The sequence below is a fragment of the Podarcis bocagei genome, assembly GCF_964188305.1.
Source record: "Podarcis bocagei genome assembly, chromosome: 14".
NCBI classification, from domain to species: Eukaryota; Metazoa; Chordata; class Lepidosauria; order Squamata; family Lacertidae; genus Podarcis; species Podarcis bocagei.
The window spans coordinates 23,136,495-23,149,664 of record NC_138139.1 but is presented as its reverse complement, the minus strand read 5'-3'; the positions used below and the strand labels follow the sequence as shown (position 1 = coordinate 23,149,664).

Here is a 13,170-nt window from a genome sequence, read left to right as displayed (position 1 = left end):
TTTCATGGCGTACCGTTTATCCATAGCCAAGTCTTCCCCTCAAGAGAAACTGGAGGCCGCGCTTGCTGAGGGAAAAGAGCGGTTATGGGCGTGGCCCCGCACGCACGCGCTCTCACTCTCTCAAAAAAGGCGGGAAGCGCTCAGGGACAATGCGAGCAGGATAAGCTATGGAGAAGGAGAAGGCAAGGCCACGCATGCGCCCGTCTCTCGCCCGTGCCCGATTCAAGAGCGCCGCCCGATTTACTCATTAAGACACGGAGCGGAAGAGCCGCGCGAGTAACCTCTCGCGCGACTTTCTGGGCCCGCCCCTTCCAGCTTCCAATCAGCGTTCTCCCCCCACCCACTCTTCTTTCCCCCGCTCCTCCCGTTCGTTAACCGGATGTTGATGTTAGTTGGTGTCTCCCCCCCCCATCTGCCCCGCCCCTTCTCTCCCCGTGTTGTGCTGAGTGAGGGCGCTTCCTATTTTGGCCCCCCCCCCTCAGCTTAGAAACGCAGGTGAGTTGCGACGCCCCCTCGCTGCCCTCCCTTTCCCAGCGGCATATCCCGCGAAGTGAGGAGTGGAGAAGAGACGGCTTTTGCTTCTCCCTCCTCTGCCTCCCGCTGTCGGGACAAAGGCGTTGTTGCCATGGAGACGTGTGAGGGGGAATTACGCGCTTCCTTCCCACCTAGCCACCCATCCCCGTCCCCCAACAACGGCCTCTCTTTGACGGTGATTAAACCGCATTTAGGACATAAACTCCCTTTCCAGGCTCCCCTTCATTCTCATCAGTGTGTTTTCTCCCTCAGTCCCCCCGCCCCTCGAAAAAAATATTATTATTATTATGATTTATTCGCTTCTTATCGGGAAATGTCGAGGCGGCTTGTAGCAAATAAAAATGGGAACCCTAATATTTCCAGAGGGGCTGGCGTGTTATTCTGTTGCATTAAAAAATGGGAAGAAGTCTTGTGACATCTTATTGTGGCATAAGCGTTTGTGGGCAGAAGTCCACTTCAGTAGATGTGTTAAATGTTAAATCCTTGGTTGGCAGCTGCATGTGTGGGGCGGAAGAACTATAAATTTCAGAGAGAAATTATATGCAAGCGGTGCAGGTAGAGAGACAATTGGGCCAAAGCTAGAATTTATGCAGAATAAGCATGACGACTTTTACAACATTATTGATTGGCAAAAATAATCACCTTAGCAATGCTAAGTTAATATTTATACTGGGAAGGAGGAAAGGAAACTATTGACTCTGCAGACAAAAATGAATAGAGTTGAACTTCCTGAATAATTGTAGTTCTCCAGATTCACACTGGAGCTGCCTTCCGAAACTCCATTGTTCAAATATGGCCACCTTCAGACCCATGGGAGAGTATCCTAGTAGGGTGAAATGTACTCCTTCTGGTTGAATTATGTCCAGTGTTATTTCCTGTTTATGAATATCTTATGATAGTCCTCAGGTGGGATTTCCACATGTCATGGAACAAATGAAGCTGCTTTATACTGTGTCTGAAAGTTTGTCTTTCTGCTTCGGGATCCCTGTATACAGCAGGGATAGCCACCATTGTGCCAAGTCCTACAGACATTTTGTACAGTGGTGCCCCGCAAGATGAATGCCTCGCAAGACGGAAAACCCGCTAGACGAAAGGGTTTTCTGTTTTTCAATGAGCTTCGCAGGACGAATTTCCCTATGGGCTTGCTTTGCAAGACGAAAATGTCTTGCGAGTCTTAAGATTTTTTTTCGCTCCCCCCCTTTTTCTAAGCCGCTAAGCCTTTAATAGCCTTTTAGCAGCTAAGCCGCTATAGCGCTAATCCGCTAAGCCGCTAATAGGGTTGCTTCGCAAGACGAAAAAACCGCTAGGCGAAGATACTCGCGGAACGGATTAATTTCGTCTTGCGAGGCACCATTGTACTTTGAACTGTCTTCAGCCAGCATCTCCAGTAGTCAGAGATGTTGGAAGCTGTAGTTCACAACATCTGGAGGGCAGCAGTTAGCTATTCCACTTTATTCTTGACTGACATCACCTGAAGCTGCAGAGAATTGAATCCTATACACATATACACAAAGCATGCCTTTTATTAGTGAACAAGCAGATGCATCTCCTGGGCTGCATATAGGTTGGAACAGAAGCTGTGACCAGTGTTAGTGTCATGCCACATATGCAAAGTGTGACATATATATGCATTCATCTTGTGGCTTTCATGTAGACGTTTTTCCTCTGCCTGGAGTGCGGCCTAGCCTAGCCTAGTAATGGGGTTCGCACAACTATAGAGGTTAGGCATGATTCAGAGGCTGCCTACCATGCCAGCTTCCCTTTTTGAGTTGTTTTAGGCTTGCATTGATATCTGCAAAACATGAAAATATGCCCCAGAATTTATCAAGAAGAAACATTGCTTAGAGTGGCAGAAAGGCTTCAGCCATTCTTACCACCATTTCTTCTTCCTTGTTATGCAATGATGTTCCTTGGTACCCTTCAGACCCTTTCCCTCTTGTTATTGCTTATGATTTAGGAGAGTCTTGTAGTTAGGGCTGCCATCTGTAGAAGTTCTCCCTATCTGTATTAGGAAAAGTAGTCCATGCTGGTTTTTTGACTGATTTAAATCCTAGTACTCCTGAAATGCACAAGTTCATTCAAATAAATATATTTTGGGAGTTTGAAGCCTTAATATAAAGTCTCCTGTGCCATAACTCTACTTGTATTAGCTTTTATGCTTGTGTGGTATACTATAGTCTGGAGACAGCTTTTATCTGTCTTGAAAGAACTGAAGGAAATTACTGTTCATGATGTGTATGCTTACCCCACTTTCTCTGCTAATAAACAGGCTTTTGTATTGTATTGGAAAATCTGCACAACTTATTTGCCCAGAGGCAACAGTGAAACAAATTAAGTGTGCCTGTTTAGGTACACATAATGGGAATGCATCCCCTAAATCATCTTCAGGAATCTTCAAAAAGTCTTGTCTGTTTCCAGCCATTCATTACTTTCCTAGGCAAAATAATTTATGTTGATGTCAAATACTAATAGTTCATTGATTGAAAAGTGCTTCTTGCTAACTAGTCGGATATCTGTTTTTCCTGAAGGTAGATAGATATACATGGCTTTAGATTTGAGATCTTAGTGCTGTATTGTGTGGTCCCGTCCCCCACCCCACAATTCCTTCAATTTCATATTTATTTGGTTTCTACCTTTGTTACCTGTCTTTTGAATACAGGGGGATGTAGGAATGTTTAAAATAAACAAGCATGTTTCAGAAAAATTGTGCTATGGGAAAACCAAGTAAGAGCCCTATTAAAACACTACTTGTCTTTTGCTTTCCCTTTTAGAAATGAACTTCTGTGATGAGTAGAGTTCTAACATGGTGGCTGGGACAAAACCTGTCATGGCATCAGAACTCTGTAAAACAATATTGGAAGCAAAGCTAGAAAGGCACAAGAACTTATTCTTAAATTACCGAAATCTCCATCACTTCCCTTTAGAAATGCTGAAGGATGAAGGACTGCAATACTTGGAGAGACTCTATATGAAAAGAAATTCATTGACTACCTTGGTATGACTTTTTTAAATGTACAACTAGCAAAATATTTGTTAATGCTTAGGTTCTATGTGGAGGACATTGTCCTTGAGTGTACCTTAATTTTTTCAATATACTGTGCCGTATGTAAATGAAAGCCATTCATTGATATGGGCGACAGTATTTGCACTTGTCCAATAACACGTTAGGGATCTGAAGTTGGAATAAGGAAATGTTTTCTGTATTGCCCTTGCAATGCTCTCACTGAAGTGGTCGGAGGCCTATGTATGGACCAGACCACTTCAGACCAGGTAGAAGCTGACATGCTTGAATGTCCCCTGGGTGGGAGATCCTACACTCAGAGAATGTTGCCATTTTTACCGGGTGCTCTTAATCATTTTGGGCAGTGCTGGGGCACAATCCTACACTGTATGTGTTTTTCACTGCAAATATAACTAAATTCTTCTAGGACTTCTCACTTGCACAGTAGTAACCAAGTCATCAAATTTCAGCTACTTAATTCCTACAGTTTTCATCTTGTATGCATGAAAAGCATATGGGGTATAAAATACCCCCCGACATTTCAGTTTATTCCTATGTTTCTGGTGCTTCTTCATACCAGTCAATATAATGTGTTGGAAAACATTATATTTAAAAGAGGAAAAACTTTGGGAAGCATGCCAAATTTTCTTTCTGAAAAGTTAAAAAGAAGAGCCTGGAATAAAAAAAATGTATATTTCTGCCAGTATATTTTATTTCTTTTTGCTATGGGGTGCTTTCCTTCTCCCCAGCTCATGGGGAGTTATTTTTTGTTAATTATTTCAACAGCCTTGTAAATTATGGGTTGAATCCAATGAACTGAACTTCTACTCCCTCCACTTCATCATATGTCCCTAATCCGATTGTGAATTTCCCAAACCCTCCAGAGTAGATTGGGTGAAGTTGCAGGATTAGGAAAGGAAGGGGAAGTTCTGTTGCAGGAGCAGAAATTGTACTACGAATGTAATGTTTTTGTTGGTTTCAACACTGTTATGCTTGTATGGCAGATTGTTAGCTACATAAGGTTAACTACTATGTTCATGGAAGAGGTGAGATATTAACCAGGGACATCCTGAAGCATTGTAGGAATAAATAGGCAAGATTCTTAGGTTTCTTAGAATAGCTAGTGAATATTGTTTATTAGGCTGGTGAACACATTAAAGAGTTCATTAGAATTTATTCAGACTTGGTTGCTTATACAATTTATACAAGTGCTGGTAAAGTAACTGAGCTAGTTTTTGTTTTATCTTCTACACTTACATGATTTTATTCATCTATTTATGAATGTATGTTTTAAAAATGGAACCTAATAACAAGGACACCAGGTGCTGCTAAGGCTACCAAAATTGCTTAGGAGGGAAATCAGTGTGTTTTAGCGTTAATTCCCCAGTAGGTGGAAACCACAACTCAAGATTTTTGCAGCATGGCATGGAAAACAAGCAGAAGAATTATGAGACTGCTTCTGGCTGAAAACTATACTGCATATGCTGTGTTTGAAAACAGCAGGAAAATGCTGGCCAAAGAAAGGATGGCAATCTGAGTGTTGAAATGGGCAGTCCTACCCTAGATGAACATAAAAGCTAAATTTGGTATAATGTAGAGCCACTTCAAGTCTGACCTTTTTCTTGCTTGAAAACCACTATGTAGGAAAAAGCCGCAAACTGTCATGTATAAATTGGGGCATGAGAGGCACACAGATTGGACGTGCTGCTTTTCCCAGTGAAAGTGAGCTTTCAAGACTTCCAAAATATTATCCTGGAATCAAGCTCCAGCACCACAGTAAAGAAAATATCTGGCTGCCAGTAATACACTGGCAATCTGTTTGTGAAATAGGACCCCTGCAGAGTTGTGTAAGACAAAACTAACATCATGCACTTCATGTGGAAATTGCATGACATGGCTGCTGTAACATGATCTCTTATAAAATGTTGCTTTAGAAGATCTCCATATTTAGAAGACTTCTGGCTGTCTGGAGAATGCATTATAGTAATTGAAAAATATTGGCATACTGACTTAACATTAGAGTAGCTAATAGGACTCTGCCTTAGGCTATTGTAAAGTCACCTGAATATTCAGTGGGCATTTCTAAGTTACTACACTCTAAAGAATGTATATGCTATGTGAGTTTCTCTGCATTATCAGTACATGTTGAACTTGGAAGATGCTAATCACACTTGTTAATATTTTGGCACCTTGATTGATTAGTGTAGAAGGTGTCTACTGTTCTTCTAGAGCCCAATTTGGAAGCTAGCTCCACCCTCTGTGTGTTGATATCTTCAGGCCTTCTTGGCATATTGAAATTCTTTCATCTTTCCAGTGACAACAGTCGCTGTCATCCAAGTCTAGGCTCTAAGCCAGGTTTCATTATCAGTGCCAGATGGGGTGGTGGGCCACATAAAACAGTTGTTCCCTGTTTTGGATTTCTGACACTCAGAGCCTCATGTTAGTTCCATCTTGAATTTGGCAAACTGGTTTGCCAGTTAGATATTGAGTCTTTCTTTAAAAACTAAACAGAAACTTCACAATTTTCTTTTTTAGCCGGAAAACCTTGCCCAGAAGCTTCCAAACCTTGTGGAACTGTGAGTGTGTGGTGTCTTGTTCCTTATATTCTGCCCTTTAGTTTAATGAGTTTCTTGAACGTAGGGTGCTGAAGTTATATGGGTAAATATCTTACAATTTGTTTTGGAACAATCTGGTTTAAAGAGCTAGTCTGTTTTGTTCTAGTGCCTTTCCATGACCTAATTTCAATCATGTGCTGTCTCTTCATATGCTTCAAGGTAGTGGTTCAAGGGACAGCTTGGAGGAACCACCATGCCAAAGAGTTGCTGCTTTCAGGCTGTAGCTCCTAGTTTGTTTGCTCAGAGAACTGAAAAAGTCCATCTTTTCGTAGAAATATAATAAATGTAGAATTTAAATCCCATTCTTTTGTTAAAAGTATCCAGAATGAACACTAATTTTTGAATATTGCTTTTGTAAAATCTACTGGAAGGCAATATTTTTATTTTTTTGTTTTGTTCTATTTGACAAAATTAATTGATTGTAATGAAACCCTAGGTCACTTACAAAAAATGATAAAACATTAATATTACCAATAAAGGACAATTTAAAAAAGGTATTAAAAACATTCAGAGGGGAAATAAAATAAACTGTAAGCTACATGTAAACTTTCTGCATGTCTGGATAGGCTTGCCTAAACAAAAACGTCTTAAGCAGGCGCCAAAAAGAGTACAGCAAAGGCACCTGCCTAATCTCAACAGGCAGGGAGTTCCAAGTGCAAATTTGTAATATGTTTTGGAGTTGGGGGGGTATGTTCACAAATAGGACTGCTGTTTGCATTGGCTAAGAACATAGATTATCTTTCTATATTGGACTAAAGTTAATCTCATCCAGTATTCTGCTTCCAACTCTGGCTTGGCTAATGCATCTAGGACATGGGTAGGCAAACTAAGGCTTGGGGGCCGGATCTGGCCCAATCGCCTTCTAAATCTGGCCCACGGACAGTCCGGGAATCAGCATGTTTTTACATGAGTAGAATGTGTCCTTTTATTTAAAATGCTTCTCTGGGTTATTTGTGGGGCATAGGAATTTCTCCCCCCTCCCCCCCCAAAAAACCATATAGTCCTGTCCCCCTGCTGAAAAAGTTTGCTGACCTCTGATCTAGCAGAAACATCTGTTATCGGTTGCTAGCACCTAATACTCATAGGCATGCCACCTTTGTACTTGGTGGTTCCATTAAATTATCAGCCACTGATGAGCTTACATTTTGAAAATAGTGAATGTTTCTTACTGCAAGGCTCTATATCTTCTTGGACTGTTTACTTCTTTGGATTGCCAATTTACCCAACAGCCAATCCCACAGTCCAGCTACAGATCCTTCTGCCTCTTACCTCTCAAGGAAGGAGCCTAAAACCTGGATTATAACATCAACTGCCAGGGGGCAGAAGAGACTAGTAAACACCACGTGTATTCCTAATATAGTCAACCCCATTGCACATTTCATATATCAACTGTTACAGGATCATAGAATTGTAGGGTGGAAGGGACCCTGAGAGTCAATGAGTCCAATTCCCTACAATATAGAAATCTCAACACATGGTCTTCCGTCCAATTAGAAACTATACTGGATCCTACTTAGCTTTGCAAATATGATAGCAATTTTATTGATGCACTGCAGCTAATTTGTGACTGAAAAGCCTTAAATTTTATTAAAGTGGGGATTTATATACCTCCTTTCAGTGATGTCTCCAAAATCAATTTATGAACAGATACAACACAAGAAGCATCCTACAGTGATGCGACCATTAGCTGACGAAGAATTCCTTCAGCTGCAGTTTCCTGGCAGCAATTCCTGTAAGCATGGCAACATGAAAATGTGCCTTTGCAAATTTAAATAGTTTGGAATTGTGATTGTATCCAGGACTTTATCGGGTCATTGTGCTGTCACGGGCATGTGTGGAACTAAAGATGTTTTGGGTCACATGGCATAGATAACCAAGGAGTGTAGTCTAAACTTGAGCTTTTTCTTCTTGCCCCTGGAAAGCTGCACCTTCCTGGTTTTTGCATTTGCAGTGCAGTTAATAGGCCTTACAGGTCACTATGGCCTGTAGCTTACTCAAGAACTAATCTTGCCTCATCTTGTCTGAGGTGAATTCTATTTCATAATGAAGCTGAAGTACAGCGTTTGTGATATGCTTCATGTTTTGCCACCAGGCACTTAAAAAGATCTGATGAGGCCATAAGAAAATCCTGCCTGAAATTAAGGTTTGGAGGGAGGGTAATTATAGAAGCTCTGAAAACCAGAGAGAGCTTGTTTAATACACATTAAATATTCTTGTATTAATTATGTCATGCCCCCTAACCCTTTTTCCTGTGTCTTTTGCTGGATAGTAAAAGGTTGAGATCTGCATGCAGGATGAATCATAATAATAATAATCTTCCTAATGTGTATCAGATAGTAAAACCTAACTGAGGAGCAGCAATGAAAAAAAGGGCACTAGTTGTCAGCAGGATGAAACTCCTTGCTATAGCTATAATTTGCATTGCTTTATGGTAGGCTCACAGATTTTGGATCATCAAATAAGTTTCCCTAGCATCCCTGGTATTGTGACCCATCTGGGTTAATAAAAACTAGTGCTGACTTCTAGGAATTAAAATTATGTAAAGTTCTTGTTTTGGAAACAGCTCTCAAAATGAATAGAAACATTTAACATAATGGAGCCGTAGATTCTGATTTACATAATCTTTCTGTTGGTGACTATTTCTCTTTCTATTATGGTATTTAGAAATATCCAAGTTTTAAAGTGGACATGCAAAGGCTAAATCTAAATAGTGACATGGCTATTTCCACATGCTCACTGGGTTTTTGAACTGGTGTTTCCTAAACAGCTGCACTCTTATATTTGGTAATCTTTTGAAAAACAGATCCCTCTGCAATATCAATTTGTTTCTGAAACTTCAATGAGTTTCAGCTAACAGCCTTTTGAAAGAAAAAAAAAGGGAACCACACCACTGAGCACATTCAAAACTTTTGGCATGCTTGATGTAATTCTTGGGATCCTGATTAAGAACATATGAGAATTTTGTTTGGCCTAATTGATCCAGAGTTACCACATGGTCCTTAATTTGTGAATGTACCTTCTACTTCCAGGACGGCTATTTTTAACATGGGGAAACATCTCCCTTGTTTTCAAACTCCATAGCACTGTCCAGAATCTTTAATATAGATTCCTTTAAAAAACAAAAACAAAACTTCAGCTTGGAACTCTGACTATAAGCCATAATTTATTATCTTCTGCCACCATAATACCTTCAAGTTTGAATTCTCCTGAAGCAAGAATCAATCCAATACTTCCATCAGGTTACTTATCCTGCACACCCCTTTTCTATGTTGAATGAGCAAAAGATCAATTTTCAAGCAGTAAATAACATCTAACTACCTTGAGACATCTAGCAAATCTCAATTTGAAGAGAATAGCACATATTTATTTCTGAATAGCAGTAACTGCAAATATTCACCACCAGAGAGCACTATATAAAATTTTACCAGCCTATGATGGTAAATATAGACCAGGATCCAAAGAACCACACAAGTTATTTGGGCTTGTATTTCTTGAATACCAGCCTCCCATGCCAGAAGGCAGAATGCTTTTGAAAGTAAATGGACCTTCAAAAACAGATTGTAAGATGGAACGGGGCACATGCATACGCTCGGACAAAACTAAAATAGCTTTCTATATCCTGGCCTCAACTTGCCTGGGCTTGTCAGTATGCTTTCACTTGATGATTATCCTTTTTATAGAATAAAGTAAAACATGTAAACTTAAATAATAAACAAGAACACCATTTGTACAGTTTGCCAATGAATGTTGACATTAGAATTTTTTAAATATTGAAATAAATCTAAGAAGATGCTGTAAAAATATAAAACGATCTGATGATTCCTGCACTTCTGACTCTTGTGGTGTATGAAAAAATTGTCTAAAATGAATTTTCAGGACTCTGATAAGGCTGATTCCATGACTGATTTTTCACAGTCTCCCAAGTGCCAGAGGGCCATGTGAAGGCTCTTCTTGTGAATGGTATCCCTATGAGCTTCTCCATCACATTCTCAAACCTACTTCTGAGAACTACCGTATTTTTCGCACTATAGGACGCACTTTTTCCCCTCCAAAAATGAAGGGGAAATGTGTGTGCGTCCTATGGTGCGAATGCAGGCTTTTGCTGAAGCCTGGAGAGCGAGAGAGGTCCGTGCGCACCGACCCCTCTCGCTCTCCAGGCTTCAGGAAGCTATCCCAAGTCTTGCGAGCCCCGCGGTATGTCCCGCGGGCTCGCAAGGCTTGCGGGCAGCAGCCTGCACCCAAAAGCTGGGGACAGCGGGGAGGCGCAGAGCCGCCATCCCGCTTTTCCCCGACCTGATCTGGAGGCTGGCGGGGGGAGAAGCAAGCCTGCTTCTCCCCCCCACCATCCCCACAACCTCCAGATCAGGTCGGGGGAAAGCGGGATGGCGGCGCTCCGCCATCCCGCTTTTCCCCGACCTGATCTGGAGGCTGGGGGAGGGAGAAGCAAGCCTGCTTCTCCCCCCCACCATCCCCACAACCTCCAGATCAGGTCGGGGGAAAGCGGGATGGCGGCGCTCCGCCATCCCGCTTTTCCCCGACCTGATCTGGAGGCTGGGGGAGGGAGAAGCAAGCCCCACAACCTCCAGATCAGGTCGGGGAAAAGCGGGATGGCGGCGCTCCGCCATCCCGCTTTTCCCCGACCTGATCTGGAGGCTGGGGGAGGGAGAAGCAAGCCTGCTTCTCCCCCCCACCATCCCCACAACCTCCAGATCAGGTCGGGGGAAAGCGGGATGGCGGCGCTCCGCCATCCCGCTTTTCCCCGACCTGATCTGGAGGCTGGGGGAGGGAGAAGCAAGCCCCACAACCTCCAGATCAGGTCGGGGAAAAGCGGGATGGCGGCGCTCCGCCATCCCGCTTTTCCCCGACCTGATCTGGAGGCTGGGGGAGGGAGAAGCAAGCCTGCTTCTCCCCCCCACCATCCCCACAACCTCCAGATCAGGTCGGGGGAAAGCGGGATGGCGGCGCTCCGCCATCCCGCTTTTCCCCGACCTGATCTGGAGGCTGGGGGAGGGAGAAACAAGCCCCACAACCTCCAGATCAGGTCGGGGAAAAGCGGGATGGCGGAGCGCCGCCATCCCGCTTTCCCCCGACCTGATCTGGAGGCTGGGGGAGGGAGAAGCAAGCCTGCTTCTCCCCCCCACCAGCCCCACAACCTCCAGGCTTCAGGAGAGCCTCACCGCCAGCCCCACAAGCTCGGGGGACAGCGGGAGAGGCGCAGCGCGCCATCCCGCTGTCTCCCGACATGGTTTGGAGGCTGGCGGAAGGCTTCCTCCTCCCCCAGCCCCGCAAGTTCCCAGAGCGATGCCAAAGTTGCGCGCAGCTTCGGCATGGCTCTGGGTCCCGTTCTGGGGGAGGGGGAAGCTCGGGCTTCCCCGCCCCAGCCCCGCGCCTGGCGGGGGGGGGGATAAATTTTTTTTTGCCTCTATTTCCCCCCCCCCAAATCTAGGTGCGTCCTATGGACCGGTGCGTCCAATAGTCCGAAAAATACGGTAAATAGGAGGCATGCTTTACTCAGTCACAGAATGAATTCCACAGGGATCCTTGCTGAGAGGAAACAGCCAAAAGGTTCTAGGTGCCCACTGACCTTGGGCTGGTTTAGAGCAGGGAGAATGTATCAACACACTCACCTCAGGCTACTTTGTTTCAGTCATATGACACAGCTGTTTGACATGACTTATTTATATATTTATCTCACACCTTTGCCAACAAAGTGAGTATTAGGGAAACAACTGCTGTGCATATTGTGATTCTTCTATGGTCCAAAACGTATATTTATTTAGCAGATTTAGCACCCAGCTTTTTAAGGCTCACAGCTTTTTTAAAATGCATGGATTTGTTAAAAGCCAGACATTGGAAACAAAACAAAAACTAGCCCAGTTGGGAGTAGGTGAAGACGTAGGTCTCTGCTTGTCTGCCTCTCTATTCTCTTTCCTGGGCTACTTCCCAGAAGGCATTGTCTTGGAGACCATATATGATGGTAGTTGCATTATGTACAGAGCAGCCTGGTAACAAATGTGAAATTTTTGATCTAATCTCAATATGAAAGAAGAGGAAATCTGGTTCAGGAAAACTTGGAAGTGCGAGTCCTGTTTTAGGCAGAGTGATCAAAACTCAAGGTAATGTCTATCAGTCATAGTTTGCCATATGAGCGTTACCTTTGCAGAAATGAAGGAAGAAAAAATACAGCATGCTGTCTTTGATCAAGTTTCATCTATGAATATTTGCCACCTGCTCTTATCAGCCGGCCCTTGAAAATGTTCTGTTCTCTTCCAGATACCTCCATTCAAACAACATTGTTGTTGTACCCGAAGGTAAGTGCCCTTCTGGGTTCAAAATATCTTTAGTTTATGACATTAATTGTAGAGGAAGACATTGCATGAATGAAAATGTTTAAACTCTCAAGTACCTAAATATGTGTGTTGCTTCTAATTTGAGGGTTAAAAAAACCAAAGTGTAATTTATTAGTAAAACAGTACTCCTAAGTGAGGCGATGACCACATCCGCTGTATTGAATTAAGACTAGATGGATGATTTTAAACCTTATTAATCATTTATAAAGCACCTGTGTCTCTATTTCTGTTGTTTTCCCAACAACTCTTGGCTGTGTAAATTGCCTTTTCCTTGCCTCGAGCATAATGTAATACAGTATACAAACAAAGAATGTAAACCTATAGGTTTTCACTTCTCTCCCTACAGAAATGGGAGCTAACACTTGCTCAACCCTTACAAGTGAATCTTAGCTGCAACTTAATCTCGGGTACCTCCCCTTGAATCTGCTTTGCTATCTGTTGATAGGTCTTTATTATTGTAACTTAAGCTACCTTCAAAGTAGAATAACATGGGGTGTATGGATTGAGTATAGGTGGGAGGGACGGACAGTTCCATCCCAACAAGTCAAATCCTTATCTACTCTAATGAGGGGGGGGGTAAGGACAACCCACCTGTCAATCCTAGAATTGTAGAGTTGAGAGGACTACAGGGGTCATCTAGTCCAACTCCCCCAATGCAGCAGTCATGGCT

The 13,170-nt window shown here is 43.0% G+C and overlaps 1 protein-coding gene across 6 annotated transcripts in view; it reads left to right on the top strand.

Moving 5' to 3' along the window:
- The first annotated feature begins 358 nt into the window (after positions 1 to 358).
- LRRC28 (leucine rich repeat containing 28) overlaps positions 359 to 13,170 on the top strand; it is a 52,249-nt gene continuing 39,437 nt past the window's right edge. For 3 of the 6 annotated variants that reach the window (XM_081171256.1, XM_081171257.1, XM_081171254.1), the window contains exons 1-4: positions 359 to 495; positions 3,306 to 3,529; positions 6,071 to 6,111; positions 12,424 to 12,461. In XM_081171256.1, the coding sequence (XP_081027382.1) occupies positions 3,338 to 3,529; positions 6,071 to 6,111; positions 12,424 to 12,461 (271 nt within the window). In that variant the 5' untranslated portion in view covers positions 359 to 495; positions 3,306 to 3,337. Of the gene's footprint in view, positions 496 to 553; positions 710 to 3,305; positions 3,530 to 6,070; positions 6,112 to 12,423; positions 12,462 to 13,170 lie in introns of those variants that run through there. The other 3 variants (XM_081171259.1, XM_081171258.1, XM_081171255.1) reach the window with 2 other exon arrangements.